Consider the following 27011-nt stretch of genomic DNA (forward strand, 5'->3'; position numbering starts at 1 on the left):
TATTTTCCCTGAGTGTTGTGCATGCCGAGAATCTCATACCTTTATTCCATAATGCCTGCCATTTGTCAAACTCTATATTATACCCAAAGTCCATTGCCCATCTCACCATTACCTCCTTTACTTCTTCATCCTTGGTGTCCCATTCAAGCAACAGGCTATACATTTTCGATAGGAGTTTTGTTTTGCTTTCTAGTATTTCAATCTGGAATCTAGATTTCTTCTCACTTATCCCATTTTTTTTGTCTTCGGTCCAGATGGAATTAATTTGGTGAAATTGGATTCAACCTGTCAATTTGTTCTTTGTTTCTTCATATGGCCTAATCCTCCAACCGGTTTCTGTTTTTACTAGTAAATCTTCATAGGTCCATCTTTCTCCTTCGATGTTTGTTTTTTTTATTGTCAATATATCAATTGGCGATGGCCACCAAGGGGTATTCTGTTCCAGTAATTTTTTGTTTCTTTCCCACACCTCCAGCAGTGGCCCTCTAAAAATATGGTTGGAAAATCTTTTATGGACCTTTTCCTTATTACGCCATAGGTAAGCGTGCCAACCGAATCTTATATTAAATCCTTCTAAATCTAACAGATCTTTATTTTTTATAACAATCCAATCCTTGACCCAACAGAGGCACGAAGCTTCATAATACAACTTTAAATTTGGAACTGCGAATCCTCCCCTATCTCTTTGATCTGTAAGTAATTTAAATCTAATTCTTGGCCTTTTTCCTTGCCAAATAAATTTAGAAAGTGTTTTCTGCCAATCCTTGAATACTGAAGTTCCCCTGATTATCGGTATATTTTGAAATAGGAATAACAGTTTCGGTAGTAGACTCATTTTTATTGCCGCCATTCTTCCCAACCAGGAGAGTTTTATTCTGTTCCAAGTATCTAAGTCCTTCCTTATTTCTTTCCATGTGGTTATATAATTATCTTCCATCAGATTGATGTTCTTTGTCGTTAACCAGATTCCAAGGTATTTTACTTTTTTGGTTACTTTAATTCCAGACTGAGATTCAAGATGATTTTTATCCTCCTCTTTCACATTTTTAATTAACATTTTAGTTTTTGTTCTATTTAATTTAAAACCAGATAGTTTTCCAAATTCTTCTAACAGATCTAACACCTTACTGACACTCTCTTTTGGATCCTCCAAAAGAGCTCAAATGATTTTCTTATGCAGTTCTTGCCCAATGGGCCTGGAAAAGTGGAGCACCTCCTGCAGAAGATCTTGCACATTGATTACAATGTTTGAAAAGGAAGTATGTCATTCCTATATGTTATGCCAGTGTCTCTGGATTTGATGCTAATTGTACCTAATTGTTATTCAGCAGAACACCCAAGTTGTTTTATGATGTTAATGATGACTCTAAGAAAATGACGTCTTCCAGGAGGAACCTAAAACTGACTCAAGGGGCCTCAGAATCTGCTCGGTCACTACCCAGGGACCTAGTCGTATGCTAATTGCTAGCTTCAAAAGGACTGCTGGCTTAATTTGCAAATGACTAGGCTTGCAACAATTGTTTACAGAGAGTACCTAGATGTAATGGGAACCTATACACTGCCAAGCAATTTATTCTTAAATGGAAAAATGTGGATGTTGCATGACACATCTTTGCATATTGATTTAAAAGTGTATTTTTCTACATATGAGCTTTGGATTTGACCTTGCTTTGTTAGAAAGTGTTGGTGCATTTTGAAATACTGTACACCTCCACATAAGCCCGCATTTCCTTTTTTTTTTAATGCTTTTTATTAAGTTTTCCACAAACAACATATAAAACAATCTTTACAATCAACATTTTGTGTCATCTTATTTACACTGCGTATATTCACGCCCCGACTTCCTTCCGTCCCTGTTTTGGTTTTCTTAATATATGTCTTCTCTTGTAGTTTCTTATTCACATTCTATACACATCACAGGATTTATGTTAACCCTGCCATCATTTTCCCTAAATTTTCTCTTAAGGTGGAGCATGCTGTAAATTTCACCCCTTCATTCCATAATTTGACCCATTTGTCATAATCGATGTTGTAGCCAAAATCAACTGCCCACTTTATCATAACTTCTTTGACCATCTCATCCTTAGTGTCCTTAGTGTTTTACCTTCTTTTAATAAACCATTAACCTGATGATATTGTAACCATCCTGTAAGCCGATCTTTTATTTCCTCATATGGTTTAATTCTCCACCCATACTCTGTTTTCACTAATATATCTTCATAAGTTATTCTCTTTCCCTCCATATTTAATTTTTTTGTTATTAACATATCTGTCGGAGATAGCCACCAGGGTGTGGTTCTTTCTAACAGGTTTTTGTTCTTGTCCCATACATCATATAGGGCGCCCCTGAAAATATGATTGGTAAAACCTTATGTATTTTCACCTTGTTTTGCCACTGATAGGAGTGCCATCCGTATCTATTATTATATCCTTTTAGATCCAGCAAGTCCGTGTTTTTTAAAATTATCCGTTCTTTTATCCAGCACAAACAAGATGCCTCATAATATACTGTATTTTTCGCTCTATAGGATGTACTTTTCCCCCTCCAAAAATGAAGAGGAAATGTATGTGTGTCCTATGGAGCAAATGCAGGCTTTCGCTGAAGCCTGGAGAGCGAGAGGGGTCAGGAAGCTATCTGCAAGCCTTCGGAGTGCGGCGGGAGTGCCTGCCGTGCTCTGAAGGCTTGCGGATAGCAGCCTGCAGCCCGAAGCCCAGGGAGCGCTGCACAGCACGCCCTGGGCTTCGGGCAATATCCGCAAGCCTTGGGAGCTCGGCGGGAGTTGCGGGAAAATCTTATAGTCATTATTTAACAATGAAATTGGCCTGTAATTCTTAATGTTTAGTCTATCTGTATCTTGTTTAGGGATTAAAGTTATATATGCTTCCTTCCATGTGTTTGGTGTATTCCCTTCCTTGTAAAATATTATTCATGACCTTATAGAGTACCGGAGTTAATTGGTCTTCAAGAATTTTGTAGTATTTAGTAGAAAGGCCATCCGGACCCGGAGCTTTGCCTATTTTCATCTTTTTTATCGCATTTTGTAACTCTTCTGTTGTTATTGGTTTATTTAATTGTTCTCTTTCTTCCACTGTTATTTGTTTCCCTTTATAATCTTCTCGATATTTTTCTATTTTACTTACTTCCTTATTCTCTTTCTTATATAAGTCTTTATAAGAAGAAGAAGAAGAAGAAGAAGAAGAAGAAGAAGAAGAAGAAGAGTTTGGATTTGATATCCCGCTTTATCACTCCCCGAAGGAGTCTCAAAGCGGCTAACATTCTCCTTTCCCTTCCTGCCCCACAACAAGCACTCTGTGAGGTGAGTAGGGCTGAGAGACTTCAGAGAAGTGTGACTGGCCCAAGGTAACCCAGCAGCTGCATGTGGAGGAGCGGGGAAGCGAACCCAGTTCCCCAGATTACGAGTCTATCGCTCTTAACCACTACACCACACTGGATTCCTGTAAGGCCTTCTTTATTTCTCTCTGATCTTCTATTTGATGTTCTCCAACTTTAATTTTACTTATCACATTCTGCTTTTGTCTTTTTCTTAATTGCCAAGCGAGAAGTTTCCCTACTTTATCAGCCGATTCAAAAAATCTCTGCTTCATGTATGTAATTTTCCAATCCACTTCCAGATTTACCAATATTGAAAATTGTGTTTGTAGCATTTTCATTACTTGTTTAGTCTGTTCATCTTTAGGTTTTATAATTAATTTCCTTTCACACTCTTCTAATTGAGCCAAGATCTCTTCTTTTTTCTTTTCCCTCAGCTTTTTCCTGTAATTATTTTGTTGAATCAAGAAGCCTCTCATAAGCCCGCATTTCCATTTGACATTTGAAGCCTCTTAGCAGGCTAAAAAACCTGTCCAGAAATCTGATGCAAGTAGGGTCGACACCTTTGGTTGGGCAAAATATGGGAGAAGTCCAGGCGTGGTGGTGAAATGGGGGGGGGGAGGGCTAAAAATTACTTTAACTGGTGCAGAATGAAATGACTTCAAAGCAATCCAAAGCAATTCCAATGCTGGTCATATTCATAGAGTAAAGTAAAGGTAAAGGGACCCCTGACCACTAGGTCCAGTCGTGACTGACTCTGGGGATGCGACGCTCATCTCACTTTATTGGCCGAAGGAGCCGGCGTACAGCTTCCGGGTCATGTGGCCAGCATGACTAAGCCGCTTCTGGAGAACCAGAGCAGCGCACGGAAACGCCGTTTACCTTCCCGCTGGAGCGGTACCTATTTATCTACTTGCACTTTGACGTCCTTTCGAACTGCTAGGTTGGCAGGAGCAGGGACAGAGCAACGGGAGCTCACCCCATGATGGGGATTCGAACTGCTGACCTGCTGATCGGCAACTCCTAGGCTCTGTGGTTTAACCCACAGTGCCACACACATCCCTACTCATAGAGTAGACCCAATGAAATTTATGGAACTAAGCTAGCAATGCACATTAATTGCAATGACTCACATCCTCCCCACCTGCTGAATTTCTGCCTATCAGAAGGATGGTAAATGTAGAAACCCGGCCAAAGAAAGGAAGAGCTGGAGATAGCAACAACTTCTGTTTCTCTCCCTAACAGAGCTTTGCCTCCAACATCCCTTTCCATATAGCTGTTAATGCTAATTTATTCACACACACAGAGAGACATGAATCATAGTCAGACAAGTTCATCCAGCAACTAGGGTTACATCTTTTCTTGTCACAGATTTGAGGCTTTTTTAAAAAAGCCATTTGTTATCTATAACATTCATAGAATCACAGAATTGTAGAGTTGGAAGGGACCCCGGGGGTCATCTAGTCCAACCCCCTGCAATGCAGGAATCTTAATTAATGCATCATTTAAAGCACTCTTATACCACTTTAACAGTCACGGAGTCCCCCAAAGAATCCAAGTTTGTATGGAGACCCCCTAGTCTTCTCCTAGAGATATAATCCCCGGATTCTTGGGCCAGTCCAGTCCTGCCTCTTTAAACAGACTAGAATGGCTTCCCTGAGCAGGTCACCATTTGCAGTTTCAGCCTTTGCCTAGAAGAAAGTCACGAAGTCCTGGCGATTCTGCCAGTCTCTGCTTCCTCCCCCTGCATTTGTGATATAAGGGGTAATAAGGATGGTCTGCAATAGAGGGATATAAGAAGTGCTGAAAAAAATACTGATTTCTTTTTTAAAAAACCCACAACCAATTCTAACAATTGTATAATTAGGTCTTTAACGTCCCTTGAAGGACAGCCAAATTTAAATAACAATTCGACACACAGCTGCAAGGCATTTGCGAGCTTTTTTGCGGAGAAGGTCCTGTTGCTCCGCCATGACCTCCCTGCCAATTTGGATACAATGAAGGAACTGGAGGCCCCTCGACTGTCCTCGGGTCCAGTATTGGACCACTTTGACCAGATATCCCCAGCCGATGTGGACAGACTCCTCCAAGCTGGAAAGCCCACCACTTGTCCTCTTGACCCGTGCCCGTCCTGGCTGATTAGAGTGTGTCCAGACGAGGTGCGGGCCCCCCTGGGTGATATCATCAATTTGTCCCTTGGCACTGGGATATTCCCAGGGGAACTGAAGGAGGCAGTGGTGCGTCCGCTCTTAAAGAAAACATCATTAGATCCTTTAGATCTATCCAATTACCGCCCGGTTTCGAATCTTCCATTCCTGGGTAAGGTGATTGAGAGAGCGGTTGCTGAACAGCTTGGTAGGTTTCTGGATGAAACATCTGCTCTCGATCCATTCCAGTCCGGCTTCCACGCTGGTCATGGGACCGAGACGGCTCTGGTCGCCCTAACAGATGATATCTGCAGGGAGCTGGATCGAGGCGGGTCGGGGCTGCTGATTCTTCTAGACCTGTCAGCAGCCTTCGACATGGTCGATCACGAACTTCTGGACCACCGCCTTGCCGACGTGGGGATCCAGGGCACAGTCCTTCAATGGCTGTGCTCGTTTCTCTCCGGTCGGGGACAGAGGGTGGCGCTTGGGGGGGAATTGTCATCGTGCCACTCTTTGGTGTGTGGAGTGCCTCAGGGTGCAATTCTCTCCCCGATGCTTTTTAACATCTGTATGCGCCCCCTCGCCCAGCTTGTCCGGAGTTTTGGGCTGGGCTGCCATCAGTATGCTGATGACACCCAACTCTATCTGTTGATGGATGGCCATCCTGACTCGGCCCCAGATACACTGGCCAGATGTCTGGAAGCTGTGGCTGGATGGTTACATGGGAGCCGGTTGAAGTTAAATCCTTCAAAGACAGAGGTCCTCTGGCTGGGACGGAGCGATATGGGATTGAGGGGGCAACTCCCATCTCTTGCGGGGGTGCAATTAGTGCCAGCATCGTCCGTTAAGAGTTTGGGTGTAATCTTCGATACCTCCCTCTCTATGGAGGCGCAGATTACAGCTATAACAAAGGCGGCATTTTTTCATCTCCGCCAAGCTAAGCAGTTGGCTCCTTATCTCTCTCGCCCTGACCTAGCCACTGTGATCCATGCGACGGTCACCTCCAGACTGGATTATTGTAACTCGCTCTACGTGGGGCTGCCCTTGAGACTGACCCAGAAACTCCAGCGGGTGCAGAATGCCGCAGCGAGACTCCTTACGGGGTCTTCGCTGCAGGATCACATTCATCCGGTGCTATACCACCTGCACTGGCTCCCGGTGGAGTACAGGATCAGGTTTAAGGTGCTGGTTTTAACCTTCAAAGCCCTATACGGCCTAGGACCCTCGTATCTACGGGACCGCCTCTCCTGGTATGCCCCACAGAGAAATTTACGGTCTGCAAATAAAAACACCCTAAAGATCCCAGGCCACTGAGAGGTTAGGTTGGCCTCAACTAGAGCCAGGGCTTTCTCGGCCGCGGCTCCAATCTGGTGGAACGCTCTGTCACAAGAGACTAGGGCCCTGCAGGACCTGACATCCTTCCGCAGGGCCTGCAAGACAGAGCTGTTCCACCAGGCCTTTTGTCAGGGCGCAGCCTGACCCCCTCCTCTGGCAATCTGCACAAAATTTTGCTTGATGGTTGCCATTAATTTGATTTTAATTTGATTTAATTAATTTTATAATGAATGTTTTAGAATGTTGGACTATTTTGATTGTTGTTAGCCGCCCTGAGCCCAGCTTCGGCTGGGGAGGGCGGGATAGAAATAAAATTTATTATTATTTATTATTATTATTATTAGGTGGCATGTGCCATCATAAAATATGCATTTAGTTGTGTGTGACAAGGGTCCGGGGGGGGGGGAAGCATCTTTCCAAAAACTATTAATTGTCAGGATTAATAGAGGACACCTCGTATTCACAGGCACCAGAGCTGCTGCTTCTGGGACAAAATGCTAATAACAGAAGTTCCCCTGGTGCCTTCATTATACACCTTTAGGCGCCAAGCAAAATCATTCCTTTTTAACTAGGCCTTTGGTTGATTTGATTGACATCTTATGTGCTTTTAAAATGTGGTTTTATTTTTTGGGGGCAGGGTTATTGGTTTTGTGGTTTTATACTTTTATTTTGTTCTATGAACCACTCTTAGACCTCCGGGTATAGCGTGGTATATAACTTAATTAATTAATTAATTAAGTAAAAAAATTAAAGGCAGTGGACCAAAACAAAGAAAGCCCCCTTCCCCAAATGCCTGGCCACGTGTTTCATCTTACAAACAAAACAAAACAAAACAAAACAAAACAAAACAAAACAAAACAAAACAAAACAAAACAAAACAAAACAAAACAAAACAAAACAAAACAAAACAAAACAACACACTCATTACTCAAACTCAGTGGTGGGACCCTGCTCTTTCTCTCTCTGCCCTTTGAAAAGGCTGCTGCTCCACTATTGGCTATCCTGGAGCATCAATCAGCCAGCTATGAAGAGGAGGGTGGCCTCAACTTCCTAAGTACCTACCATGTTTCGTTGTGCATGAGAGAAGCAAGCTAGAGTGAGCGCCCAAATGCCCCCCTGGCCAACCCCTAGGTATGGTTCTGCCAGCAGGGCTCTTATGGCCCCATTAAAATGTTTTGGAAATAGGAAGGTAGCCTGCAAAATGATAACATTAAAATAAAATAAAAACATTGAAATGAAAACATTAAAAAGTTTTGGAAATAGGAAGGAAATAGGAAGCATGCAAAAATAGGAAGGTAACCTGCAAAATGAAATAACAACACAGCACTTAAAGGATCATGACATGCTGCTGAACCCCTGTTTGGTATTGCTCAACAGTGGATGGAAACAGGACAGTTTAGCTATAAAGATAATATCGTTAGTCTGTTACTTGCAGCTAAACTGTAGGTGGCTCAGAGTTGGAAGAAAACTCAGGCAAATACTTGAGTCGTAGCTCAGTGGCTGAGTAAAGTGTTTGGATATATACTGGATATATACCAGCAATTCCAAAATCAGCAAAAGCTGCATGTGATCCAAAACAGGAAATTCATAGGGCCCCTTTCCTTGGTTAATCAAATGGCAAAACTGGATACATGTCAAACGATATATATGTTGCGATAAGGGATGAGGATGTTTCCGAAAGATGTATATGCTAGGGTGATGCATGCATAAGCATGCATATGATAGTCAAACTAACTAACTAACTAACTAACTAACAGTGTGTGCAAAATTGCATGCAAAATTACAAAGGTGTGGTATATTGGGAGAAATTTGCAGGAAAGTGCTTGTGAATTTTCATGAGGATTTAATTTTTTTCAAGAAAGAAAAGAGGCAGAAATCTGGGGGACTGAACTGAAGAATGGAAAAATGAGAAAATGAATTGGATAATTTGCTCATCTTTGGGACAGCATGTTTATGCTGGGATAAACTTGCCTGAGCCATAGAGCTATTGGAGACAGGGAAGTGGACAGGAGAAACAATAATAATAATTGTCACAGAAACAATAATAACAAAAAATGCAAGACCTAGGTTTAATATGGGACAAGCAGCTCACCCCACTTAAGAGTTAGTTAAATACAACCCTGATATCCCAGTTTTCTGTTTACAAGAAGAGGTGCGAAAACAAAATTCGTATAAAATGAACAAATACTATAAAAATAACTATTGCTGTAACAGAATCCGTAACAGAACAGTAGAGGAAAGGAGGCTAGCAAGAATCACTAGAAAACAAAACCAAGACCCAAAGGCTGTCACAGGACAGAAACATTTGATTCACTGCAATGGAAACCCAGACTATAATATAATGGGGATAAAACAATTAGCCATCTTGATAACAGTTACAGTCATGAGGGTGTGCTATAAATAGATAATTATAATAAATGCTAGTTAGTTAGAGAGTCAGATGAGTCCACTTTGTCTTTCAAAAGTGGAGTACATAAATAGGTGCTAGCCGGGAAAATGAGAGAGGTGGCGATGTCTCTGATGAACGCAAAATGCTCTCAGAAAAAGGGGATTCCTCTCACCCGGCTCTGCCTGGAATAAAGGAAGACCGGACCATGGGGCGAGCATCGGAATCTCTGATTACTCTGGTTCCACGTAAGATTCTGCGCTTGATGAAACTGCCCTGGTCCCGCAAGCGCTACCCTCCTGGACCCCTTCGACTTCCCATCATCGGAGGCATGTGGCGGTTTGGGGTCATGCTCTCCCTGGATACTTTCATGAAGGTACTTCTTTCAAAATACTTCTTCAGCTGAAAAAGAGGAAGAGCGAAAAGGCATTGCAAATTATTTACTTTATTTGAGAACTGTGGATAGTGATTCACCTGTGAAATCTAGGGCTTGAGCGTCTTGGCAGATTTTTCTGCCTGCTGTGGCAATTGCAATGTGCTGCATTGTTTAAATTGTTTTTCTTATTGTTGCTTCTTTTATTTCTTACATATTGAATTTTAATGTAATTCCATAAGGTTAAAAATGTAATGTAATAAAATGCACAGTGTAAGAAATAAAAGAAGGAATACAAATACAATAAGAAATCAAAATGAATATTCAAATCCACAGACATGCTGTGGAGCATATTAATGCAGCTTGTGGACTCTTGGTGGCCATGGAACATATCTGGGAATGCTTGATCTATGGGCCTTTTAAGAATTTATGTGCAGAAGAAATCCTTGAAACAATATATTTTTGGTATTCTCTCCAACAAAACTACTGATCATATTAAAGGTTAGTGTGTATCCTATCAGAAATTTAGTTACGCAGATCTCAATCCAATTAGTTTTTCAGGGTTTTTCCAGTAATTCCAGCCAATTAGTCAAGAATTCTCTTCTGCTTGGTCACATTGCCAACGAAAATTATCTTTCTTTTTTTATAAAAATTAATGTGAAATAACTGGGTGAATGGCCATATTCATTATCTCATATAAAAGTTTGTGATATTCTACCCATCGATGGATGTGGAAACAAATAAAGAGACCTCAGTGGAACAAATAGCAGATCACCAACCTTTTGCCTTTGAGAGAGAGACCTGACTCTTTGGGAGTAGGTGAGATTCTTGTGGTTGAAGGGAAGCCTGTCTGAGCAGGTAGAAAAAAGTTATTTAAGGCCATGTGCTAACTGCAGAAATACCTTTTATCATCTTAATTTGATATGTCACCTTCTTAGAAAGCTACTGTCTCAAGGCAGAGATCTATAGTGTTCTGTCCTCAAGGAGTGACAGCCACAATGTGCTTTACGTGAGACTGCAGCTAGACTGGTGACTGGCAGTGGCCGCCGACACCATATAACACCGGTCCTGAAAGATCTTCATTGGCTCCCAGTCCGTTTCCAAGCACATTTCAAAGTGTTGGTGCTGACCTTTAAAGCCCTAAACAGCCCTGTATCCCTGAAGGAGCGTCTCCACCCCCATCATCCAGCCTGGACACTGAAGTCCAGTGCCGAGGGCCTTCTGGCGGTTCCCTCTCTGTGAGAAATGAGGTTACAGGGAACCAGGCAGAGGGCCTTCTCGGTAGTGGCACCCACCCTGTGGAACGCACTCCCAGCAGATGTCAAGGCAATAAACAACTATTTTACTTTTCAGAAGACAACTGAAGGTGGCCCTTTTTAGGGAAGTTTTTAATGTCTGATGCTGTATTGTTTTTAATATTTGGTTGGAAGCTATTATTATTATTATTATTATTATTATTATTATTATTATTATTTCTTCAAAAGCTTCAGCTAACACTGTAGCACCCCCCCCCCAAGTATGGCTTCTTATATATCCAGAAATGGCACCACCCATGAACCGGACAGTGGTTCTGCAGGCTCAAGGAAATCCTTGGGTTTGCAGAAGTGCCCAAAAAACCCTTTAGAAAATGCATTAGGCTGTGTGGAGGACACACCCCAAAATGTCACATTGAGGGCTGAGAAGTTTTTTTGGGTCACAGCCTGCTGGTGGGAGGAGGTGGAAACCAGTTAGGAGGTGGAAAGTTATGAAGCACCCTGATAGTGGTCCTGGCTGACTGGCTAGAGCCCTGAATTGCGAGTGACACTTGCCCAGCCCAGACGGCTTGCACTGCAAAACTGAAACCACAAAAGATTCAAAAGAAACACAACCTGCAGCCGGCATAGTAGATCATGTTCTGTCCATTCCCAGTAACATCCAGCTCCAATGTTTCCTGAGCGATGATTCAAATCAAAATGCCCCTACGAGCCAGTACTTGACACTTCCAAAATATCCTGAATATAACTAATCTCTTCTCTTCTCTTTTTTTATCTGAATGGCAGTTGGCAAAGCAATATGGGAACATTTGCACGGTATGGATTGGGCCTATACCTGCAGTCATACTGTCCGGCTACAAAGCAGTCAAGGAAAGCCTAATCAACCATTCGGATGATTTTGCTGACCGCCCAGAAACTCCTTTCCTTAAAAGTGCAGCAAAAAATAGGGGTAAGTTGTTGGTTTGAGTAGGAGGTTTTCTCTTAGTCTTTTATCCAATGAAGGAAACAAAGGACCCTTCCATATGGGATGTACCTTTTCCCCATGGGCATCTTCTTCTGCAACATGTCATTGATGCAAGAGTAGTGGTGGATTTATACTGGACAATCCACACCACTTTATTAGTTGTTCTGCTTTCCCAGTGTTGCTGCTTTATCCAATCAAAGCTGGACAACCCTCCGCCCGGAACATTTGCGGAATGGAAAGTTACAGGATTTCAGCAGGAAGTAACAGGACATGCACTGATGGGAAAGGGAGCAGCTTGGGCCCCTCTAAACATCCTTTCTTTGTGCATTCAATGATGGTTTGCGCTCTTGATGCTTTTGGAGTGGCCACAAAGAAGCTCTTCTTTCAGTGTTGTTTGTACCTGCAAAGTTTTGGGGCAGTGACTCACTCCCAGTCTGTACATATTGATTAAAGAGCCGCAGTTCCATAATGGAACTGGTACTGCAGTGTAAAAAAGAAGCTAGAAGTACTAGCATTGTAACCTGTAAAACTAATGTAAAGAATTATTTTAACAGTAGTTTTCACATGCACTAATTTTCTCTGAATCTTGATGGCCCCAGGTATTCTGCAAACCTTAGGACCCCACTGGGCATGCTGATACCTCCCTGCTGTTGGCCTCATTTTGGCTCCAGTCCTGTTGGCACTCAGTGCTTGAGTTTGGTAATAGAGGGAGCAATGATGAAGGTCTTGTTTCTCATATGCATTTTCTGAAACATTCACTGGTGTCCCACATCAGAGATATAACACTCCACAACGAAAAAATTGATTCTGCACCAGTCTTCCTGTTCTTAGGTTCTTTAATGCCTAGGCATGGACTGCACTGGTGTTTTCTAGGCTGCTGATGTAATAGCTTTTATATGAATTTTGTAAGCAATAATTTCTCACTGGTCTGTGATGGTTTTAGGTATTGTACTTTCAAATGGTCACACCTGGAAGCAGCAGAGACGGTTCAGCGTGGTTACTATGCGGAAGCTGGGGCTGGGGAAGAAAGGCATGGAGCACCAAATAGAAGAGGAGGCCATTGAGCTTGTGGAGATCTTTGCACGTGCAAAGGGTATGTGATAGAAGAAAATGAGGCTAACTCAGGCTGGTTTGTTATCCACCTCTGCCTGAGACAATCTGCGGGTTGGGGCAACTTCCTGGGATTCACAGCAGAAGAGAAAGAGAAGCTGCTCAATTGCAACTCATTATCAAACTTAAAACCATGGAGAGACCTGGTTTGAACAAAGATTCTTATCCCATTATACATGACTAAGCCATTTCTCACCCTCTCACCCCTTGCCTTTTCCTGTAAGACCTATTACAGTCGTTAAGAGTCGTCAACAGGCTCATCTCAGCTATCTGCCAATCTCCCATTCCCACCACCCTTCTGAGTAATACCCCTCCCCACCTTCTCACTATATAGAAGGATCTGGCAACTTCTGTTTCAGTGTATCTGAAGAAGTGTGCATGCACACGAAAGCTCATACCAAGAACTAACTTAGTTGGTCTTTAAGGTGCTACTGGAAGGAATTTTTTTATTTAGCAGAAGAGTGGTTCAGTTTTGGAAGCTGAGAGAGAAGAGTCCACTGGCATCCTGTAAACTGGGTAGGGATTGCTTGGGAATACAAATATTTAGCAGCCGCAGTGCAAAGAGTCAGTGCCTAGTTTGCATCCTGCTGGTGTAAAAAAAAAAAAATAATAATTGATGGAAAATGATGGATTGCCGAGGTGACAGGACTTGCTGTTGTTTGAGACCATTACATTGTCTGTGAATTGTGCAATTGTCTCACTCTGATTTTATTAAGTAGGCAAAGTGTGTTAAACTCTTTTTTAAACTAAGGAACTTTCTTAATGGTTTATAATGACAATGGCCAGGGAAGGCTGCAATTAGCACAGTAAATTCAGAATGTTTAATTGAGTGTTAATTTAGTTTATAATGAAAGGAAGTTGAAATTAATGAACAGGGTTGGGCTTGGGTCACTATACAATATATTGTCAGGCTCTGGCAATAATTTGCAGTTGACAGCAACTAATTAGAGTGATGCATACAATGAACTTTCGGCTGGATCCAGGAGTGACTTGTATGAGCAGAAAGGCGCTTGTACTTGAGTTTGGTGCTCTCATCCCCAGATTCTGCAGATTTTCCCTGCTGCTGCAACCTGGCCGTGCTCCATCACTCACCATTAAGGAGAGTTCCCTGATCCTGAAGAGCAAATTGTTGAGAAAGCAAGAAATGCAGTGGAGTGTGTGTGTGTGTGGAGTGAGCTGGCAGTAAATCACACAGTGCAATTTGGAGTTAGCTCTTTATTAGCAAAAACATGATCTGCATGGACTTGACGGAGTGTCAGGTTTAATGAGCACAGCCACCCATCCCCGGCAGATCTTGTCTGCATGGAGCAGTTCCTGAGACTGAAGGTTCCTGCGTTCCCACTGCTGCCTAAGTCCCCTCCTCTCCAGGGTTTTCCCCCAAGCAATCGGAGACTATGCCTACATGCAGCCAATCTCTCCTCTGCCCTTTTCATGCCTCTTCTGGTTCTGGGAGAGCAGGGGGAAGGGGCAGACACCAGTGACTCTTCACCAGCCTGACTCATCTCTGTCTCTTGGCCTCTTTCTTCCCACTCTCCTGCTTCAGCTTCTGCCTCTGATTCTGGACTTCTCTGTGCCACAGACCCTACCAGCTCACTAAGCCCAGTTATCTCCTCATTCTTCTGTCCCATTCTTCTGTAAAATGGATGCCTAATTGATTCCAATTTGGAAACAAACAAACAAACAAACAAACAAACAAACAAACAAGAACATATATTGGAATAACAATGGAGATAAGGAGCAAGAAAGACCGATTAACCAATCACAATTTCTCCTTTTGCATAGCAAAAGAATAATAAGTGTGTTTGTGTATGTGTGTATGTATGTGTGTATATGTAGATATGTGTGTGTGTGTGTGTGTGTGTGTGTGTGTGTATATATATATATATATATATATATATATATATATATATATATATGCAGGTTTTGGTGTCTTCGGGTGTCTTCCCGTGTAAGAGTCGGGGTGTCTGTGCGACGTTTCGACGAGGTCTCACTCGTCATCTTCAGGCTGGTGCTTTCGGCTTCTTGTTACTGGAACAGAGCAGAATCTGGTGTTTGAGTTCCTATAAATACTGTTGAGGGGTGTGGTGTATAGCCTCCAACGTTCTGGGCAGAGAGGAAGTTCCTAGATTAGTGTGCCTTTTCTTCTTTTGTTCCTTAATTACTTGAGGGATATCTTGAGTGATTTCATGAGTGATATTCTGAATACCACTGGGTGGGTCATTAAGTGTAGATTAGTTGCTAAAGCTTTCGTGTCTTGACCTCTTGAGCTTGTGAAGAGTTTTTCTGAGAAGATGGCTGTGCTGCATTTAGTTGTGCTCTGGCTTGGCTTCGTGTATAGGGGCGAGCTGTGGTTTTGTGCCTTGTGCCAGCCAGATCTGTGTAGGGATTGCAGGGGGGTGCAGCATCCGGAGGTGCCACTATAGTTTGGATACTGGATGGAGTCTGTAATATGTCTGTGGAGAGGGTCTGGGTTTGGGTCTGGTGTGGTTGATTGGTGACGGCGTTCTTTGTGCCTCTGGTTCTGGTGTCGGTTTTTGTGGGGAGGGCTAATTTCCAGATGTCTGGCAGGCGGGACGTGTCGTCACGCTTGTTCATGTTGTGAGGGTGTTTCTCTATCTCGATGGCTTCCATGATTATTCTCTTGTGGTGATGTTCCATGTTAAAGAGCAATTTGGAATCTGCAAAATTAATTTCGTGTCCTGTTTCATTCATGTGTTGGAAAAGAGAGGAAGTTTTTTCTTCTTTTTTGACGGCATTCTTGTGTTCTGCGATACGTGCATTTATTCGTCTGTTTGTTTGTCCAATGTACGTGGCTGGGCAGACTTTGCAGGGTATTTCATAGACCCCTTGGTTTTCCAGCTGGATTTTGTCTTTTGGGTTTCTGAGGATATTGGCTATTTTTTGGTTGAAATACCCTGCAAAGTCTGCCCAGCCACGTACATTGGACAAACAAACAGACGAATAAATGCACGTATCGCAGAACACAAGAATGCCGTCAAAAAAGAAGAAAAAACTTCCTCTCTTTTCCAACACATGAATGAAACAGGACACGAAATTAATTTTGCAGATTCCAAATTGCTCTTTAACATGGAACATCACCACAAGAGAATAATCATGGAAGCCATCGAGATAGAGAAACACCCTCACAACATGAACAAGCGTGACGACACGTCCCGCCTGCCAGACATCTGGAAATTAGCCCTCCCCACAAAAACCGACACCAGAACCAGAGGCACAAAGAACGCCGTCACCAATCAACCACACCAGACCCAAACCCAGACCCTCTCCACAGACATATTACAGACTCCATCCAGTATCCAAACTATAGTGGCACCTCCGGATGCTGCACCCCCCTGCAATCCCTACACAGATCTGGCTGGCACAAGGCACAAAACCACAGCTCGCCCCTATACACGAAGCCAAGCCAGAGCACAACTAAATGCAGCACAGCCATCTTCTCAGAAAAACTCTTCACAAGCTCAAGAGGTCAAGACACGAAAGCTTTAGCAACTAATCTACACTTAATGACCCACCCAGTGGTATTCAGAATATCACTCATGAAATCACTCAAGATATCCCTCAAGTAATTAAGGAACAAAAGAAGAAAAGGCACACTAATCTAGGAACTTCCTCTCTGCCCAGAACATTGGAGGCTATACACCACACCCCTCAACAGTATTTATAGGAACTCAAACACCAGATTCTGCTCTGTTCCAGTAACAAGAAGCCGAAAGCACCAGCCTGAAGATGACGAGTGAGACCTCGTCGAAACGTCGCACAGACACGTTTCGTATATATATATGCTTTCGTAGATTTTCACGGGTACAGGAATGCAGGTTTTGGTGTCTTCGGGTGTCTTCCCGTGTAAGAGTCGGGGTGTCTGTGCGACGTTTCGACGAGGTCTCACTCGTCATCTTCAGGCTGGTGCTTTCGGCTTCTTGTTAATGAGCACAGTTCCAGTAACAAGAAGCCGAAAGCACCAGCCTGAAGATGACGAGTGAGACCTCGTCGAAACGTCGCACAGACACCCCGACTCTTACACGGGAAGACACCCGAAGACACCAAAACCTGCATATATATATATATATATATATTATTTTTTGCACCATAACACTCACTTTTTTCCTCCTAGAAAGTAAGGGGAAATGTCTGTGAGTGCTATGGAAGGAATGCCTACGGGTGGCATGCCTACGGATTTTCCTCCTCTAAAAACTACGTGCGTGTTATGGTCGGGTGTGTGTTATAGAGTGAAAAATATGGGTATATATGAGCATTGGATCTCATTAGGATTTCATCTGCAGGGCAGCCATTTGACCCATCCTTACACATCATCAATTCAGTCTGCAACGTGATATGTGCCGTGTCCTTTGGATACCGATTTTCTGCTGAAGATAAAGAATTCCTGAGGCTGATGGAAGCCATTCGGATTAGCTTACAGTTTGGAGCCAGCTTCTTTCATGGCGTGAGTAGGTTGAAGCTTAGGCTTGGTGGTGGGCGGGTGGAGGAGAGCATGAGATGGGAGGCCCGTGAGCTGTGGTTGCCTACAGTAGACATCAGTTTAAACTGGGATAGCCAGCGATGTCAACTCCAGATGCTGTGGACTACCACTCCCATCGGCCCCAGGCAGCATGGCTAATGATCAGGAATGATGGGAGCTGTAGTCTAAATCATCTGGGCAACACCACATGGGTTGCCCCTGCTGCAAGGGATATGTCAGTATACACCAGGGGTCAGCAAACTTTTTCAGCAGGGGGCCAGTCCACTGTCCGTCAGACCTTGTGGCAGGCCAGACTATATTTTTTGGGGAAAAAGAATGAATTCCTATTAACCACAAATAACCCAGAGATGCATTTTAAATAAAATGACACATTCTCCTCATGTAAAAACACCAGGCAGGCCCCACAAATAACCCAGAGATGCATTTTAAATAAAAGCACACGTTCTACTCATGTAAAAACGCGCTGATTCCTGGACCGTCCGTGTGCCGGATTTAGAAGGCAATTGGGCTGGATCCGGCCCCCTGACCTTAGTTTGCCTACCCATGGTATACTCTCTCTCTCTCTCTTTAAAAAATATATGTTTATTGAGTTTTCAAAAGCAGCAACCTGCAAACAAGAAAAACAAAATGGGAGCAAAGGACAAGAACTGTGTGGAGCACATTATTGCAGTCAGAATGAAACAAATAAAGGTTCAGTACAGTCTTGCAAATGCCGTAATAAAATAGATTCCACGAAGGGACATTTTGGAAGGAAGTGGCACATATTGATAAGGAAGCCTCACCACACAGACATGGTCAGAGGCATCAAATACTTCTGAAGACCAGTTGCTAGAAACCACAGGAGCTCTTGTGCTCAAATGAGTTGGCCACTGTGAGAACAGGATGCTGGACTAGATGCAACCTGATCATGGAATCATAGAACTGTAGAGCTGGAAGGGATCATGGGGGGTCATCTAGTCCAACCCCCTGAAATGCAGGAATCTTTTGCCCAATGAGGGGCTTGAATCCCATGACCCTGAGATTAAGCGTGTCATGCTGTACCATATGGACAATCCCAGATACAGCAGGTTCTTCTTTATGCTCCAATACATCTTTGCAAAGCAAATTTTACACTGTTTTCACTAATATATACACTTCTTATGTGCCCTTTACCCTAGCATATGCCTTTTTACACATTGCTTGCCTGGAGAGCTGCACTATAAAGATCAGAGGAGTGCAGATTTCAAAGTGTGGCTCTGTTCCTGTATTGTTCCAGAAAGTTCAGGCCAGAAAGTTCACTTATAAATGTGAACAATACTGAATTTCTCCTCCATCTCACCCTTCAGACACTCAGGGTGAAATTTCTAGCCCTCAAGAACAAGCCAAAGCATGAGGTTGGAGTTGACTTGTGGGTTGTGTTGCTGATAGGATGTGCCTTTTCTTTCCTTGTAGCTCTACGAAATTCTCCCGTCTGTCATGAAATTTCTCCCAGGGCCTCACAAGACTGCATTGTCCTCCATGGAGATGGTCTTTTCATTTGCGAAGGACGAGATAGCAAAGCACAAGGAAGACCAGACCGTGCATGAACCAATAGACTTCATTGATTTCTATCTATCTCAGATGGAGAGGGTAAGGAACTGCTTTGTGGGCGAATGCTTCTTCTTCAAGGAATCGTTGCATTCTCTGTTACGATCGAACAATAACATCTGCGGGAATTCTGGGAATCCCCCCTGCCCTTATTAGTCAGCCGCCGTGCAGTGAAATGATTGGGGAAAGTAGATCTTTTCATATCCTTGACAGTCTAGGACAGGCTTCCTCAACCTCGACCCTCCAGATGTTTTGAGACTACAATTCCCATCATCCTTACCTTACCTTACCTTTCTCGTCCTGATCTGGCCACAGTGATCCATGCGATGGTCACTCCAGGCTTGATTATAAATGAGAACATTTTGGAGGTCCCAAGTCGCAAGGTGGTTAGGTTGGTCTCAACTAGGGCCAGGGTCTTTTCAGTACTGGCCCTGACTTGGTGGAACGCTCTGTCACAAGAGACTAGGACCCTGTGGGACTTGACATCTTTCCGCAGGGCCTGCAAGACAGAGCTGTTCCGCCTGGCCTTTGGTTTGGACTCAGTCTGACCCTTATGTTTCCCTCCCCTTACGGTTTTGATCTATGGGATCCTTTTAAAATGAGGCTGCATTTTAAATTGCATTTTAATCTGTATTTTAAATTGTTTCCCCCCCCCTATTATGATTTTACTGTAATTCTACAGGTGTTATCCGCCCTGAGCCTGGCTCTGGCTGGGGAGGGCGAGGTATTAATAACAACAATCATCATCATCATCATCATCATCATCCCTGACCTACAATTCCTGCTAGCTAGGGATCATGGGAGTTGTAGGCCAAAAACACCTGGAGGGCTGAGGTTGAGGAAGCCTGGTATAGGAGCATAATAAGAGCTGCTGGATCAGGCCAATGGCTTCTCTAGTCCAACATCCTGCTTTCACAGTGGCCAACAGGATGCCTGTGGGAAACTAGCAAGCAGGATCCAAGCATAAGAGAAACTCTCCCCTCCTGCGATTTCCAGCAATTAGGATTCAGATGCGTTGCTGCCTCCGACCATGGAGGCACGGCATAGACATCCTGGCTAGCAGCTATTCATAAAAAGGTAAAGGGACCCCTGACTGTTAGGTCCAGTCATGACCGACTCTGGAGTTGCAGCGCTCATCTCGCTTTGTTGTCCAAGGGAGCCGGCGTACAGCTTCTGGGTCATGTGGCCAGCATGACTAAGCTGCTTCTGGCAAACCAGAGCAGCGCACAGAAACGCCGTTTACCTTCCCGCCGGAGCAGTACCTATTTATCTACTTGCCCTTTGAGTGCTTTCGAGCTGCTAGGTTGGCAGAAGCAGGGACCGAGCAACAGGAGCTCACCCCGTCACGGGGATTCGAACCGCTGACCTTCTGATTGGCAAGTCCTAGGCTCTGTGGTTTAACCCACAGTGCCACCCGTGTCCCTTAGCAGCTGTTCATAGTGCTCTTTTAAAGCCATCTAGGTTAGTAGCAATTGCTCTCTCTCATGGGAGGGAGTTCCATAGATTACCTATGTGCAGAGGCTGGAAGGCCACCTGCCATGAATGATCTTGTTGAGATTCCTACATTGCAGGGGGTTGGACTAGATTCTCATAATAAGAATGGGGTTTTCCTTCCAGACTGTCATTGATTTTTTTTTGGATGGGATTCAATCGCAAACAAGCAAATTTAGGGTGCACGACTATAGAGGATTGTTGGAGGTTTTGAACAATGATCTACTCCCCCCCTAAGATACGGAAAGTGACAGGGAATTGCATTTGGAAGTGCAGGGTAACAATTGCTTCGATGCAACAGCATCTAACCTCCTCACAAACAAATCAGGATGAATGCTCAAGGAGCAGGTCATCTGGAAACTGATGGAGGTAAGTCTTAGTTGATTAACTGTATGCACTTATGTTGATTAATCAATAAAATTTACGTACGTACAGTGGTGCCCCGCAAGACGAATGCCTCGCAAGACGAAAAACTCGCTAGACGAAAGGGTTTTGTATTTTTTGAGTCGTTCCGCAAGACGAATTTCCCTATGGGCTTGCTTCGCAAGACGAAACATCTTGCGAGTTCTTGCGAGTTTGTTTCCTTTTTCTTAAAGCCGCTAAGCCGTTAATAGCCGCTAAGCCGCTAATAGCCGCTAAGCTGCTAATAGCCGTGCTTCGCAAGACGAAAAAACCGCAAGATGAAGAGACTCGCGGAACGGATTAATTTCTTCTTGCGAGGCACCACTGTAAATGCAAAAAACAATAGTTTTGAAGCAAAAAGTATACTTTTCTGATTTAGCACATCTGTGTCACAGCAGGCATAATCTCAGGAAAGGCACCCCCTCATTTAAAGAGGCACTTCACTGCCTGCAATTTTTATTAATACTTGTATATTATATGGAATGCCCATTTTCCAGGGCTTATACTGGTGTAAGATCCGCTGGTCTTAGCTTAGCCGACTGGGGCCTGTGAGTCACTGTGAACTGAATCTAACCTCCGCTATTGCTTACAACAGAACAAGGATGACCCCTACTCTACCTACAATGAGGACAACCTGGCTCAGTGTATTTTTGACCTCTTTATTGCTGGAACAGAGACAACTGCTACCTCTCTGCAATGGGCACTGCTCCTCATGGCGACACATCCAGATATTCAAGGTGAGAGGGAACTGTGCAATGGCAGCAGGAGGCCATTTTGACCTCTTGATTTTAGACTTGAATTCCTCTCAGGTTGGCCCCCATCCAGCCCATCACTACTTCCAGGCAAACACCTTCAAAACTTCTCTTGATTCAGATGGAATGGAGATACAGAGCTGTGTGTCACCAGCATACTGACGGCACCATGCTCCAGATCTCTGGAAGAGCTGTGCAGATCTTGCTGCAAGAGGCTATCCCTCTGAAAATCATTATTCAGCCCCCCCCCAGCAGGTCTAGGTGGAATACTTTCCTGTGGAACAAATACCCCTTAATGATTGAGCAACTTGTTTCACTTGAGATGTTTCATTCGACTTCCGGGGTGGCGCCATCAGCAATGGCGGACTACCTCTGATCTGGAGGGACTAGCTCCACGCGAAACGGGTCTTTTCCGCTACAGTGAAGCGGGGACCCTTTCAAAAATCACAGGCAGATGAAGCCTGTGACCATGGGACTCGGCGGGCACCTTTAGCACCCCCCCAACCCGCAAAGGAACCCACTAACTGCTTCTTCCGTGGAGTGAAGCCGCACAGCTGTTGCCGGAGAGCACTGCCTTTTTCCTGGGACAGTTTGGCTTCTAAAATAATCACCCGTGAGTACTTAAATCTCGGACAATTGGACTTTAAATAAGGACTTGCGTGCAGAAAGGAAAATTTGGCTTAAAAGTTTACTTCAATTTGGCACTGAAACGGGAAGGTCTAAACAGGAAGTCAGCCTTCCGTTTCTTTGTAGATAGATTAAAGATAGACATGGCAAACTAGAGCTCAGAAAATCGCTTGTAAAAGGTTAACTTTCATCATTTAAAATTGTTGAACCCCCTTCAGAAGCAGGAGAAGAGGGGGGATTTTTTTTCGGACTGTTTAAACCTGCAGAAGTGAGTGCAAAATAAAGTAACTTTCCACCGTCTTGATCCTGGAGCGGGGTGTCAGGATTGACGTTTTTTGAAGCTCATTGACCAGAGACAAATGTCTTTGACAGATAGCTAAAAGAAGAGAAACATAGTGATTCCATTGTTCCCCTTCGCATTTTAAAGGAACAAATATTGACAAAATATCTGAAAAAGGAAACTTTGTTGTCAGACTTGTCTTTAAAAGAAAGAACAAATAGAAGTTTTCCCCCTAGAGGGAGACTGTGAAACTGTAACTAGCTTGCAGCTGTTACTGATTACAGTCATGGGAATAGACTCTGACCTTGCAGGACACTGTATTCAGAAGCTCTGTTGTGTGCTCTCTGTAAAACAAATGCCCTACTGGAACAGCTACATGAGACGACGGACTTGATGACTGATGCGATCAGAAATTTTGAACAGGCAGTGGGAAATTATATGGAGCCCACCCAGGAATTAAATCAGGAGTATGCCCTGACAGAACAGATGAGGGAAGAGGATGTTGCTGAATCTGAGATGGAGGGAGCTGTGGCCCAGCAGGATCATGAGCTTTTGGATTTGACAAATGAACTTGGAAAAAGCCAGATTTGGAAAGATAAAGTTTGGTCTGGTTTGGAAATGGGGGGTTGCATAGACCCCCCCTATGCAGGAATGTTTGGACTTTTCAAGTCTGGCAATGGGCCGTGAGATGTTTGAGGTTGTGGGTGCTCTTAATTTTGGAGGGACTTTGAAGCATGTTCTTAAATACCATATGGAGTTTAGTGTGGACTATGGAAAAGGGGCTGATTTGTCGAGAAGGGTCAAAAACATTGTTAAGCTGGAGTTCCCACGAGTGAAAGGAGCAGGAGACAAAGGAAAATGCAGCTATAAATATGAAGAAGAGCCGCGGAAGGGACATGGAAGAGACTTAAGGGCCTCGGATACAAGATTGCCAGGTTAATGCGCTAGATTGATGGGATAAAAAGGACTGACAAAACCCAGGACCAGGAGGAAGGGACGTTGGATGAAGATTGGATTGTTTTTATTTTCTTTTTATTACTAGGATTGTCTTATAAAATTGATGAATGTTAGAAAAATGTTGGAACGAAATTACTTGGCTTTAGCAAAAATGTTTAAAGAATTATGTAATAATATTATGGTTATGAGAAGTTGGTAAAAATAAGACTTAAGTTTTAAGCTTTAAGGTTTTTTATAGTAAAATAAGATTAAAATAGATTAGGGTAATGTAATGACAGAATATTATGAAATATGGAAAGGATTTGCTGCGACAATTAACAACCAGGATACAAAAAAAGGGAGGAGGAGGAGGTCAAAGAAAGAAGGTAATGACAGTTGAGGATTTGAGAATGATGGATTTGTTTTTGAGTGTTTGTAGTGTATTTTTGTTTTTTGAACTTGTATTGTTTGATGTGGTTTGTTTTTTCTTGGTTTTGTTTCTTTTTCTGCTTTGTTTTCTTTTGTAATTCTAAAAATTTTTCAATAAATATACTAAAAAAACCCAAAACAATTTCCACATGCCAAAAAAAAAAAGAAAAAAAAGAGATGTTTCATCCGAAACAAAGCTTAATTCTCCACCATTTTCCTCAGAGAAAGTCTACCAGGAGATGGAAGATGTTTTCGGTTCATCTCACTCAATCCGCTATCAAGATCGGAAGAAGCTGCCCTACACCAATGCTGTGATTCACGAGATCCAGCGTTCAAGATATATCTTATTATTTGGGGTTCCAAGGCAAACCGTGAAGGACGTGAACTTGCACGGTTTTCACATTCCAAAGGTATAGATGATTGTAACAGCTGCATTTCTATAGCTCAGGGGGAAGGTCACAAGATCACAGGAGAGGCAGGTTCCCTTGCAGTGCAAATTCTGAAGAAAGTAACTATAGCTCCTTCCATTTCCAAAAAGAGGAGGGGAGTTCATGTAGGGACATCTTGCGCTGTGTTCTCCAGATGTGGACCACAACTCACATTATCCGTGACCCCCATCATTGATCTATGTTGGCAGGGGCTGTTGGGAGTTGTAATCCGCAGCAGGAGCGATTGGTGAAGAGAGGTGCAGTTGCACACCTAGCCTCTCAGCAGCAGAGTTGCTCCTTCTTCCAGGGAGGAAGAGGCATGAGATGTCAGGGGAGATAGCATCTGCGCAGGCACATTGGAGGGAGTATCCCAGAAACGCACAGGATCGCTTCTGTGGAGCTTCTTCACAATTTGCATCCTTCCATCAGCACTCAAGACTTTTAAATTCATCTGAAAATTCATCATTTATTAAAGAAAGAAAATGCAATTCTTCAGTTCCAGGAGAATGAAGCTTGTATGTAAAGATTAGTGGATATAATAATAATAATAATAATAATAATAATAATAATAATAATGTTTATACCCCGCCCATCTGGCTGGGTTTCCCCAGCCACTCTGGGTGGCTCCCAACAGATTAAAAACAGAATAAAACATCTAACATTAAAAACTTCCCTAAACAGGGTTGCCTTCAGATGTCTTCTAAAAGTCAGATAGTTGTTTATTTGATTGACATCTGGTGGGAGGGTGTGCCACAGGACAGGTGTCACCACCGAGAAAGCCCTCTGCCTGGTTCCCTGTAACCTCACTTCTTGCAGTGAGGGAACTGCCAGAAGGCCCTCAGCGCTGGACCTCACTGAGCGATGCAGGTGGAAAATGGGGGAACTGAAGGGCAAAAGTGCAATGTTCTGTTTAGATGCATCCTGAGACAAGTCTTCTTTCCCTGCAGGGGGCTGTGATTGCTCCAGATCTCCGCTCTGTTCTTCTTGATCCTGAGGAATGGGCAACACCTAAAAAATTCAACCCAAACCATTTTTTGGACGAGGACGGGCAGTTTGTGGACAGAGAAGCATTTCTGCCATTTGGTGCAGGTATGTGCAAGAAGCCCCAGCTGTCGCATTCAGACAACACTTTATTCCATTTTCTTGATGTTTTCTTACCAGATGATTTTCACATTCTGTGTGATCTTCCACTCAACATAAATGCCACTTCTGCAGATGTAGCAGAATCTAGTGGAAGTATAGGGCGAAAAATACGGTATTATTATTAGTAATAACTAGTATCATTCATAAAAACAATGGTAATTATTAAATACTGCTATTAGCACGACTAGCTAATGATAGAGATTTTAGCATACAGTTTAAACATGTAATTTTGGTACGTATAATTCTTTTTAAATTACTGATTTGATTCTTTATATTGCCTTCATTATGAACCTTGTTTTCCGTGTTTGCTTTTACTGGTATTTTTAATGAACACCTTAGATTATCTTTTGTAAGCCGCTTAGAGGTATTTCGTTTGAGGAAGCAACTAAAGCAACTTTTATTAGACTCAGGAATTAGGGGAGATCTGGCCTCCCGCAAACCCATAATAATAATAATAATAATAATAATAATAATAATAATAATAATTTATTATTTGTACCCCGCCCATCTGGCTGGGCCTCCCCAGCCACTCTGGGCGGCTTCCATAGAAAAAAAAAAAAAAAAAACCAAAAAACCCCCCACTAAAATATCATACATTAAAAACTTCCCTGAACAGGGCTGCCTTAAGATGTCTCCTGAATGTCAGGTAGTTGTTTATCGTTTTGACATCTGATGGGAGGGCGTTCCACAGGGCGGGCGCCACTACCGAGAAGGCCCTCTGCCTGGTTCCCTGTAGCTTTGCTTCTCGCAATGAGGGAACCGCCAGAAGGCCCTCGGCGCTGGACCTCAGCGTCCGGGCAGAACGATGGGGGTGGAGACACTCCTTCAGGCACTTAAAAGGGAGATTTAAATAAACACATTACTGAAATAAAATAAGTGACCAGTCCTGATCTCAGGCTGAGCCAGGTCTTGGCAGCCCCTGGAATAAAGCCCACTTTCTCAGTGACATCCCCACACCCCAAAGTTGAAAGGGAGGCATGGGGGACTCGGGAATCGTAGAAAGAGGAGTTGCTGCAGGATGCTTTCATAGACTGAATGAGGCCTTGACCCAGACACCCAGATTCTTTTCTCAGAGTCAAAGCAAATTGGTGCCCTGGGTAAATACTCTGGGGTATAGGTGGAATAGCAGATAATTCAGTTCCTGCTTTCCTCTTTCTTTATTTTCCTGCAGGTGCTCGGGTGTGTCCAGGGGAGCAACTGGCAAAGATTGAGCTCTTCATCTTTTTCACAAGCCTGCTGAGAGCATTCAGGTTCCAGCTGCCAAAAGGAGTGAGAGGAGTCCATAGGAATCCTATAATAGGGCTGACGGTCCGTCCTCGCCCCTACAAACTCTGCGCTATTCCCCGCTGCAGCCACATAAACAATTAGGGGGGCTGATCAACTACTGCAATCTCTTCCTTTAATCATTTCCTGCCATCCTCACATTCTTTCTTGGCTTGCTCAGTTGAGCTTCTCCAATCTCTGATGCCACTGGTTGATAAAAGAATTACCACCAGCCTAGCAAATACAGTGGTGCCCCGCAAGACGAATGCCTCGCGAGACCAAAAACTCGCTAGACGA

The 27011-nt window shown here is 43.4% G+C and overlaps 1 protein-coding gene across 1 annotated transcript; it reads left to right on the plus strand.

Moving 5' to 3' along the window:
- The first annotated feature begins 9230 nt into the window (after positions 1 to 9230).
- LOC309533147 (cytochrome P450 2J2-like) lies at positions 9231 to 26952 on the plus strand. The gene is made up of 9 exons (XM_082224327.1): positions 9231 to 9575; positions 11612 to 11774; positions 12733 to 12882; positions 17201 to 17361; positions 18829 to 19005; positions 21452 to 21593; positions 24103 to 24290; positions 25256 to 25397; positions 26623 to 26952. The coding sequence occupies exons 1-9, from the start codon at positions 9345 to 9347 to the stop codon at positions 26817 to 26819; spliced, it is 1551 nt and encodes a 516-aa protein (XP_082080453.1). The 5' UTR covers positions 9231 to 9344; the 3' UTR covers positions 26820 to 26952.
- Positions 26953 to 27011: the final 59 nt, after the last annotated feature.

Source organism: Podarcis vaucheri (genome assembly GCF_965113315.1).
Source record: "Podarcis vaucheri genome assembly, chromosome: 5".
Lineage (NCBI taxonomy): Eukaryota > Metazoa > Chordata > Lepidosauria > Squamata > Lacertidae > Podarcis > Podarcis vaucheri.